Raw genomic sequence first — 11,287 nt, 5'->3', positions numbered from 1 at the left:
ACTGGTTCTTCGCAGACACAAGCATCAAAATGTCACCAAGGCTAACGGTATCTGTTAGTGTTTAGTGGAGTGGGTAGCATATTGAAATGTCGGACAGGGACAGTCTGGGATGTGGTACGTTGTCACAACAAAAGTCTTGGATTGCAATTTTGTGTGTATTGCTCGTTAGTCTCATTCCACAAACCTCACCCCCCCCCCCCACCACCATGAAAAAGACATATTAACGCAGACAGCATCTGTATGTGCCACACTAATCTTGCGCACTTTTCAGTGAAGTAAATGAAGATAATGAATCAATCTTATTATTATATCACTACGAACCTATAATGGAAAGTTGAATATCTTCACTAAAGTCGGTCTTGGGGACATAATTTATTAGATCATACTGGGCACTGAGATGCAGTATACTCAAACAATAGAAACAAATAGGATAAGAGAGACCCACTGTTTAAACAAGGTAGGAGAAGCCTAGATTTGGCAACTTGTCTTGGAAATGCTAGTGCTTGAAACTAAGATGCAAAGTAATCAAATGGTTCCTCGGTGTCACTATGCTGTGGATTTTATTAAGGAGACATTTATCATTATGTTAGGATGCTGGAAGAAAGTAGCATTGATAATTCTCACAATCTTCTGATTTTCTTCAGTCCACAAAGAGCTCCAATGTGAACAGCATGGAGATATTTACCTTGGACGTACACTTTGGGTTCCCATCCGGATCTGTGAGTGTTCCACCATAATAAGCAGGGAGCTGTTCTGCATCAATATTTTGTAATAGCACCTCCTTCCAATTACCTGCAAATCAGGAGCAAAGCAAGCTAAGGCCAAACAAGGCATTTGTAACAGGTCTGTACAGACAGCATTAACCTCGAGTCATTTTCTTTTATTAAAATAATATGAAGTCTAAGGGTGCATATTCATTGCAGTTCGCAATCAGGGACCAATAGCTGGAGATCAGGTTCCAGCCAGCAGATGTGGGTTCACATTACCTGGCTTCTGTTTGACTGAAACTGTAACAATCCAGCCCGGGAGCGAGCTGTGCATATGCTCAGATACCATCTACCATCTCCCAATAGTTAAACATTTAAATGTTTAGAAAGTGGAGAGATGAGGGTCCCGGCTCTCTAAACACTTAAATTTAAGTTACGTGGAATTACAAAGTGCCCAGGGGGCTCCAATGGATAGTGAGCACTTTATAAATGAGGTTTGACATCGTACTGGATTTACACTCTATGCAATGTACACAAACACTGAGAGACTACCCCATCCATAATCCCAATTTACATCCTTGTGAAGCCCAGATCACTTTGCCCTAGAGCATGGGTCCCATGGTGACTCCTCTGTGCAGCCAATCCCCGCCCGAGTAGTGCTCAAAACAAAAATCACCCCCGTAAGGAGAAGGGTTAGGCCCAATAAGGCTAACACTATTCATCCATGCTCGCGCTATCCATCTCGACAATCCTGAAGTTACTTGATCTGAAGGCCTCGTCACACTGCATCTTTGGGGCGGGGAGAGGGGCAGGGGTGCTACATTTGTACTCTGTGCCTCAGCACACATGCCTACAAATTCCTCCAACTTTGACATCTGTGGTCTGATTAACTATCCTCATGCTGTTGAAGTTTAGTAGCCTATTTAACGTACTTCTACTGTCTCCAGAAAATCTGTGTCAGGACAAGGTGTGAGTTATAAATGCAGTGCAAGAGAATCCTGTGGCTAACAAATAGACTGCAGCCCGCAGATCCCCACACAACCACTAGGGTTCATTTGTACCTGACCTTAACAGAACGGAATGGTCAGGGGCACCGTCCTGCACTTTCGGAACCAGCTTTACAAAAACTATTCCAGAAAGTGTAGTATAACAGGTACGATGCTGGATTAGTCCCGGTTTTCAATCTTATTGTTTTGCTTTCTCTCACATTTCTCCATCCCAACCAGGTTCTTCTATTATTGAATTTTTTTGTGCACTGATATCCCTCATTATTAATGGAACAGGAAGGCAATGAATATAAATGCTATCACTGCTGCTGTTCCAGGCATGGCAAACAGGCAGCTAATTGTAGTGTTTTCTAGGGCAGCCACTCCTGTTATATCAGGTTTTACCAGAACGTTCATCTGTGCTGGGTTGTCTAGCACAGTTTACTGCACTCGCAACAAAAATATGGGGTGTGTAGGGCTTTCATTCTGGTGCTGAATCACTGATTATGCGATAGGGCGCAAATGTGCACCGTTCTCAATATACTCCAATTTATTTAGTCATACATCTATATTTTAAACCCCAGTAAAAGATGACTGTGAGTGAGAAAAGGACAGCAATGTGACCAAGAGTCTTACATTACATGCTACTGTACCATAATATATATTCTGGCAGTGCTCTAGCTAAAACTGCCAGATTTGTGACCAGCCTGCGTTCAAACCATTGCGATTGCTAGAGATGATACACTATAGCTCATTTCCTGTTGCTAAGCTCTTGCCCTTATAGTGGTAAACAAAAATGTTTCCTTTTTTAAATTCAATGCGGCTGTTCTCCTGATAATATAACTGAAGTTTCATACTGATTGCTTTCTCTGATATTTGAACTTTTAACTATATGTCCAATAGTCGGATAATGAAGCTTAAAACAGAAGATCTCTGAGCTTAAATATGCACCCACATACAATCACTCAAGGTCATTCTCATTGTGAATCTCACAACAAAAAACAGCTCTCAATCTGGAAGAGACAGTGCCGCCCTGTACAGTCTGCAGGATTATTCATGTGTTCACAATACAAAGGAAAGGCCTGATGTGCATCAAGTTATAATAACTGCTGAGAAGGGACTTACCTCCTAATACTTGAATTTTCTTGCGTGTGTCTTCACTGAGAAAGTGCTTTATGAGGTTGTATGCCACGGGGAAAATCTTTGGTGCTGTAATAACCACAGAATAAGTCAGTAATCAAAGGACTAGAGCACTGAAAAATCCATTTATAGTTCTCATAGACACAGATGAGAAGCAAAATTTCATAACCAGTATATCATTTTTCCCCCTTCCTTTCCTGAAGGCACTGATTCTTGCTGGTGTTGTTGCACTGGCGACAACAGTCTTCATGCACTTTGCCCGTGAGGCCATTCTTCATTTGTGAGCCTAGGCACTGGCCCTGATTTTAACCCAGCCCCCCCCCCAAGTGGGCAGGCCCGGGGTTAAAATCGGGTTTGGGAACTTCCCGCACCAACCCAAACTGTTCACGGCACATGCCATTTCAACTAGCAATTTTCTGACTTTGGCACACTCTAGGCAAGTGGGGGCCTAATTGCAGAGACATTGACTAAAACCCACACAGTCCCGGATCCAAGCAGGATTGTGGCCACGCGAGGCCCAGGTAAGTCTTTTTTTAAAAGGTTAATTGTGGGCCAGAAGGAGCAGGCATGATCTAATAAACTGTTTAATTCTGTATCCTTTGTTGATACTTGACACTATTGGGTACCACATCACCTCTACCATAAGTGGGCCCACATGAAAATACTTAATAAAATTGCAATAATTAATCTAAAATTTAATATGAGCTAGCAGGTCATGAAGGATGCATTAGCATGTGGTGACATTACAAACATGCATTTATATAACCCCTTTCACATCCTCAAGACATCCCAAAGTGCTTCACAGCCAATAAGTTACTTTTGAAGTGTAATCACTGTGGTTTTTTAGCCTATTTGCACACAGCTAGGTTCCATAGATAGTAAGTGAGATAAATGACCAGAAAATCTGTTTTGGATGAGACATGAATGTTGGCCAAAACATTGAGAACTCCCCTGCTCTTCTATAGATAGTGCCATGGGACTTTTAGATTCACCGAAACAGGCAGAAGGGACTGGTCAGAACCTCCAATAATGGAGCACTCCCTCAATACTGGACTAAAGTGTTAGCCTAGATTATGGCCTAAATTTTAACACCAAGCCGGGAAGGTGGCGGGGGCGGGGGGGGAGAATTCCTGATGGGAAACCCATACTTTCATATCTTTTGTCGGCTGGCTGGCTGTCGGTCCGACGAGAGAAGAGGAAGGAAGCGGATGCAAGAAGGTAAGTCTTAGATGGGGGAGGTCGGGGTCCAGAGTCATCGGGGGGGCGGGGGTGTTGGGGTCGGGAGTCATCGGAGGGGGTCCGGAGTACATGGGGAGGGGGGGGGGCAGGAGTCATTGGGGGGGGGTGGGGTTGAGACCTTGGGGGAAGGGGGTTGCTGCAGGTAGCCTTGTTGGGCCTGGGGGAAGCACACCTGCTCCTCTGGGCCCACAAGCATTGCAATAAAGGCACTTACCTTTGTGGCGTGAAGCTGAAGGCCCGGGAATCCCGGCCCCCAGGGGTTAAGAATAAAAAAGCTGTAAAAAGGGAGACCCACAGCCTCCTTGAAAGCTTTCAGTGACCGACACGCCTCCAAAGAACAGATTGGTCGCCCGCCCCTCTTCCTGCCTCCGCTAAAACCGGAAGGAGGTGGGTTGGGGTCGGGTTTTAGATTTTAAAAATTTTTACTGCTATCCCGCCCCAACCCACCCATCCTTCCAGGTTAAAATTTAGACCCATGTGTTTATGTTCATTGGGACGCTTTACTACGTTTGAGGTGATATATAAATGCAAGTTGTTGTTGGAAGCCAGGGTGCTATCACTTAGCTAAGCTGACACTTAAATAGAGAACCATATATGCTTTCCATGGTACACCTGAACTGTTCCACTCTTGCCCTTATCTAGATAACCAACTCAGATGATTTGCAGAATATTTTCCATGCCCCACAGACAATCATTCTCCATGCAGTTAAAAATGGGTTCCAACCAAATTTGCTCACCTTTGATAACAAACAATGTCTTTAAACCCTCCGGGTAGTTATCCTCAAACATGGTAAGTACCTGGTCAAGTCATAGCATTTAAAATGGTGGATTAGTTTCATTCAATGTTTGAAAGGATAAAAGTACAAACCATTCTTTATTGCCTCATATTCTACACTAAACCTAGAGCTTCCTAATAATTAACTGTTATTATGCCAGCAGTAATTACATCGCCAGGCCTCTTGTGTGTATCCCAACATACAGCAGGGAGGTGGAGCAGCAAAAGCTGCCTGCTAGTATAGATCCCCATACTGATAGCCCCTGTTGGCACAAAAACTTACCTAGAAAAAGAATCAAATTCAAACAATGCATATTGAAAATAATATCAGGCAATAATATTATGGTTGTAATCTGTTCTCAGGATTCAGGTGACAGTTGTAGACAGAAAGCATTTATTATTCCACCAAATCCACTCAATTAGATTACCACTTATAATCATGCCCACATATCTCTATATAAGAAATCATTGGAACAAGGAACCATTTGAACCCACCACTGGATTACTGCTTGTAATCACATCACTCTTCCATATCCATTATGTTCTATATAACAAACTACCTCAAACCTTGCATTAGATTACTGCCCTGTAATCATTCTCCAGTATTTATTATTCTCTATAAAATGTTTCTGTAAATCCTGAATTGTGTGCTGCCTTACCTCTCCATACAGTTCAACAGCAGGTTTCCATAAATGCTTCATTCCTAGATTCTCACAGTCGTAGATCATTGTGATTGCCTCGATATGTTTACCTTGCTGCAAAACAAAACCCCACTGAATCAACATTTAGCTAGGATAATAATAGTCAACCAAGTCATTTTATATTTTGTTATTCCAACGAAGAGATGAATAAACATCAACTCACTCTTTTAGATGCTTAAGACCAATGCTTAATTTGAACTAATAGCTTACTTTTGGCATTTTGAGGTTCAGCCCTGAGCTCAAGATATTATTTCTGATGTCATTGCACAGTGGCACATCTCATAGGTCAAGATCATGATCTATCATCCAAGAGGCTGACACTATAGAAGCCAATACATCAAATCAAGAAAGAGATGCAGGCCCACACACAGCCAAAAAGGCTACAAAGGAATGGCTAAGCAATTAATTATAGGTTTCATATATTATCATGGCAGGAGACAAATATTTTTCCAATCTGCTAGTCCAGAACAAGCACTGAATAAACGCTACTGCTCCAACATTATTAGATTTGCATGTTAAACATACCCAACAAAACAGTTTCTTTCCCTGACTCACAATTAAAGAACAGGAAAGCTGCTGGCACATTCATTTACAGGAATTCATTCAAACTGCATTCTATAATTAAATTGCACTGAACTAAAGATGGCACAATGGCATGCCTGTGCATGTGGTGGGACACCACAGGTTTGTGCCTCAATTCCTATATAACAAATTCTAATCTAAGATATGCCATCAGTGAGAGATGCTGAGCAGAGTTTGGATTATTCCCCAAAAAAGTCACAGAAAATTCAATGGAAGGGTAAACCCCACCTGCTCTCACCCCTCCTATTGGCAGGTTATAACTTGCCATTGGTTGGGCCTACAAACAGGCAGCACACCCACCTCTCAGGCAGAGAGCACAAGTGGTGGTGGCAGAAAATACCGCGGTGCACCACTCGTCATGTTATAGGCCACACTCCCTTTGGAATTTTAACTTCAAAAATAGGCTATTGGCACAAGGAAAGTTCCAAATTCTTTAAAAATGAAAATCAATCAAACAAAAAATTGTACGAGTTGCCTAAAAGCTCAAAATGCTACTTTTCAATGCAGTAATTTAAAGGAAACTTCAAATTAGAATGAAGCATCTGGAATTTTAATACTGGTAACAGCAGAATTCATCTTCAGAACTCAGAGTTCCACAAAGTAAAATTTTATATTCTGAATTCTAAACAACCAAAAGATTTGCAACTCAGGGACCATTCATTCAAAATGTCTCCCATTTTAAAATTTCTCGTGGCTCCTTACCTTTTCAGTATGTTTAACACACTCTTCTCGCAGCAGTTCACAATCTCGGATTTTTGTCCTTAAAAAATCCTGCTTAGATGCCGAATGCATCAGACCTTTTGGATCCAAAGGGCCAATCACATCATACCATATAGGGCTGCCTTCTTTGTCATAGCCGCACATTCCTCCGGCGAAATAACGAGTAATGACCTGGGAGAGGACACAGAGCTCAGTTCCCAGAGTCAACATTCTCTAGAAACATTTCATCTGGCCCATTCCATGGCTGAAATGTTTCTTTTGTGCCTCAGTGACCAGACCTGAATGAAGTATTCAAGGTGTAGCCTGACCTCGAAGCTATACAGCTTCTGCAAGAATGCCTCAGACTTTTACTCTACTGATCTGTCATTATAACTCATCATTGTTTACATTGTTAATTGCTGCTCGACAATGACTGGACATGGCCACAGTTGAGTCTACTATCACACCCGGATCTCTTTCAACTTCCTCCCTAGTTAGTTCAACACCACTCATTAAGTATGTCTCCCTTTTTTCTTCCAACATATAAGGCATTGCACTTATCTGTATTGAATTTTCTCTACCATAATTCTGCCCACCAGCAAATATTGTCCAAGTCCTTCTGTAACTCCTTAGTTTACCAACCAGTTTATCATTTACCTAGATCAGAAACAATAGGAGCCAAAGAAACAATCCCTGGAATAGTTCACTCAGAACACCCCCTCAGCCCAACATCACTTCCCAAACAATGACTTGCTGCTTCCTCTCTTTCAGCAAATTGATTATCCATCTCCAATTTTTCCTATGATACCTACTGTCTTAATTGTATATAGCAGCCTTTCATGAGGAACTTTATCAATGGCTTTGTGGAAGTCTAGGCATTTCCACTGTCCACTTGAGCTTTAACTTCCTCAAAAAAAAAGTTAGGGAAGTTGGCCAGACAGGATCTTCTCATTCTGAAACCGTGTTGGCTGCCACTTATTAGCTTCTTTTGATAGACTGCGCCTCAACTTTGTTCCTAATAATAGATTCCATTATTGTGTCAGTTAATGAAGTAAGACTAATGGATCTTTAGTTTTGTGTATTTGATTTATCGTTTTTCTTGAAAATAGGTACCACGTTGGTTTCTTTCCAATCCAGTAATATCCCTGACTCATTAGCTCCCTCATGATGATTGACATTACTTTGTAGATTTTGTTCCAAGTCTCACTTATCATCTTTATGTATACAGAGTCTGTACTGGGCATTGGTTTTGAACCCATTAAGCCTGTCTAGGACATCCATGCAAGTGATAACAAAGTCATTAAATTGAGTTGTGAAACCTACTAAGATTGGTGGCATTCTTTAGTGAATACTTCTAGGAAGTAAGCATTTAGTATGTTGATTATAATTGGCAATTTCCTCAGGGCCTTTCCCATTCTGCCGCCAGAACTTTGGCGGGATTTTGTTGCGAACTCTGTTTACCCACGTAAACGTGATTTCTGTCGAACTTCCACCAAAGTTTCGGCAGCAGAGCAGGAGAAGCCCAAGGAAATTCCCAGCGTATGTTTTTATTCATCCTCAACTTCAACACCATTTGTATCCTTCAGGGATCTCAAATCTTCTTGGATAACCGTCTTACTATTAAAATCCTGGAGGAGTTTCTTTCTGTTATGTTTGGCTTCTATCGCTATGCTTATTTCTAATTCACTTTTTATCCCTCTGATTGCATTTTTTGTATATTTTTTGGAGATTCCTCTATTCTTTCTAATGGTTTTTGCTCACCGTTCTCCCTACATGTTTTTCATAGTATGTACTTATTCTGCATGCTGAGTAGGAGATCCTTAAACGGTTTTGGATATTACCGTCCGGTCGATTTATTTAAGCTCTTCCCTCATTGCCTTGAAGTGGGTAGTTTTACAGTTGTGTACCCAAAAATTGGTTTCCAATATTGGCTGATTCCAGTTTATGTCAAATTGAATCATTTTATGGTTGTTGTCACCATGGGTGCCACTAGTTCCAGTCCCAGTATGATATCTCGGTCACATGAAGGTGCGAGTTACTTCTCATGGTATTGCAAACATATTGGGTCAGAAAGCAGTCATGCATTATGTTCACTAGCTTAGATTCTGGAACGCTTTTGTATACCCAACTTAGGTTAGGTTAAAGTCCCCATTAGTATGACCTTTCACTTTCCACATACCTCCCTTATCTCTTCATGTGTAACCTGTCCTGTTTATTTTGACTTGGTGTTCATAGAATCATAGAATGGTTGCAGTACAGAAGGAGACCATTTGGCCCATTGAGCCCATGCCGCCTCTTTGTAAGACCAACCTAGTTAGTCCCATTCCCCCACTCTTTCCCCATAGTCCTGCAATTTTTTTCTCTTCAAGTATTCATCCAATTCCTTTTTGAAAGCCACGATTGAATCTGTTTCCACCACCCTTTCAGGCAGCGCATTCCAGATCATAACCACTCACTGCATAAAAAAGTTTTTCCTAATGTCACCTTTGGTTCTTTTGCCAATCACCTTAAATCTGTGTCCTCTGGTTCTTGACCATTCAATAGCAAACCCCAAGAATTATCTTTGCTCTCTTCTCACTCCAGCCAGATTATCTCATTGGAAAGCTTATCCTGTGCCAACAGGTTTGCTTCCTTTACTGTCCAAGTGACCCTGACATATAGAACTACTCCATTTCCTTTACTGCACAGTCTGTCCTTCATGCACATTCTAAACTCTTGTATGTTGTATTCTTGTCTGTCATCAGGGGTTAACTTTGTGGTCTGAGATCCTTCCCAATTGGCACAATAAACTTGAGTTGAATCATCTTGTTGCAAGTGGTTTTATCATTCATATATATGCACCTTAATAGGTTACGCCTATCTTTCTCGCAATTCCTTTACTTATTTGGTCTTTGTATTATTAATTTCCTTTCTTTTTGGTCTGTTTTGTTTATCACTCCCCACTGCTTACTTAATTTAAACAGAAGAACTCCTCTGCATTCTGTCCTGCAGCCCAGGCTCCTGTCGTTTCAACTTTCTCACAGCACTTTGCTGTCTGGCTGCCATCCACACCTCTCTCTGTTTCTTAAGAGCCTGATTCCAGTGTCAGCTTTTAGTCACACGGACTACCTCCCCTCCCCCTCCCCCCGCCCTGAGTGGAATTCACTAGCCTAACTTGGAAATGACCCCTGCTGAGTTCTGTTATTGTAAACAATTTTACAACACCAAGTTATAGTCCAACAAATTTATTTTAAATTCCACAAGCTTTCGGAGGCTTCCTCCTTCCTCAGGTGAACGGTGTGGAAATGAAATTTTCGAATCCTTCGCATTTGAAAATCACAGAACAATGTCTGGTGATTACTGCCCGTTGACGAGAACATGCAGACGCTGCGACAACGGATGAACGGACACCGCGCAACAATCGCCAAACAGGAGGGTTCTCTCCCTATCGGGGAACACTTCAGCAGTCATGGACATTCAGCCACCGACCTTCGGGTAAGCATACTCCAAGGCGGCCTTCGAGACACACGACAACGCAAAATCGTCGAGCAGAAATTGATAGCCAAGTTCCGCACCCATGAGGACGGCCTCAACCGGGATCTTGGGTTCATGTCACACTACACGTAACCCCACCAGCGAACAAATGTTATCTGTTTTTAATATAATGGGTCATTGACTGTCTTCCTTCTCTCTCTTTTTTTTTGGGGGTTTGTATATTCGGTGGCCTTTTAGGTGACACCTTTCTGTCTGCTCACTGTGATTGCCTTGGCAACGGGCAGTAATCACCAGGCATTGTTCTGTGATTTTCAAATGCGAAGGATTCGAAAATTTCATTTCCACACCGTTCACCTGAGGAAGGAGGAAGCCTCCGAAAGCTTGTGGAATTTAAAATAAATTTGTTGGACTATAACTTGGTGTTGTAAAATTGTTTACAATTGTCAACCCCAGTCCATCACCGGCATCTCCACATCACGAGTTCTGTTATGACAGATAGGGTCAGGATCCGAGAACTTCTATCTCAAGTACCTCCCTACTGACCGCTATCTATTGTGAACCAGATTGCAATTCACTCGTGAGAGAGTTAGGATTCGTGCCTTAGATTCAAGTACGGTTGGCCACACCAATAAATAGATTAGTTTAAATAATTAATTGTTTATTTAGCATCAGATTTCTCCACATACATAAGTCTCACTTCAGGTAGCTTAGTTCAGAAAAAAGGCAGCCATGTAACAGAAGAGTTTACATACAGAACAGCAATATAACCAAAAAATATATATGCTCACCCACAATCAATTTATTATCTGCCAAGCAGGCAGCTACAGATCATCGGCAGTTAAGTTTCATCTCCTGCTAAGGTTTCATCTGCCCAGGGCTTCATCGGCTTATAAGGTTTCATCTGCTGGGGGTTCATCTGCTATGGGGTTTGGTTTATATCCTCTTCTAATTTGCAGCTAAGTCCTCTCCTCCTGCAAGGCCACC

The 11,287-nt window shown here is 41.9% G+C and overlaps 1 protein-coding gene across 1 annotated transcript in view; it reads right to left on the bottom strand.

Moving 5' to 3' along the window:
* Nucleotides 1–11,287, bottom strand: part of LOC137342159 (SEC14-like protein 2) — a 57,776-nt gene that overhangs the window by 23,499 nt on the left and 22,990 nt on the right. The window contains exons 5-9 of the mRNA XM_068005883.1: nucleotides 6,833–7,021; nucleotides 5,507–5,602; nucleotides 4,810–4,870; nucleotides 2,819–2,902; nucleotides 686–792 (exon numbers count right to left, since the gene is read on the bottom strand). Of these exons, the coding sequence (XP_067861984.1) occupies nucleotides 686–792; nucleotides 2,819–2,902; nucleotides 4,810–4,870; nucleotides 5,507–5,602; nucleotides 6,833–7,021 (537 nt within the window). The remainder of the gene's footprint in view (nucleotides 1–685; nucleotides 793–2,818; nucleotides 2,903–4,809; nucleotides 4,871–5,506; nucleotides 5,603–6,832; nucleotides 7,022–11,287) is intronic.

This window comes from Heptranchias perlo, chromosome 25 (assembly GCF_035084215.1).
Source record: "Heptranchias perlo isolate sHepPer1 chromosome 25, sHepPer1.hap1, whole genome shotgun sequence".
Lineage (NCBI taxonomy): Eukaryota > Metazoa > Chordata > Chondrichthyes > Hexanchiformes > Hexanchidae > Heptranchias > Heptranchias perlo.
The sequence above is the reverse complement of the archived record's forward strand: the minus strand, read 5'-3'. Positions and strand labels throughout refer to the sequence as shown.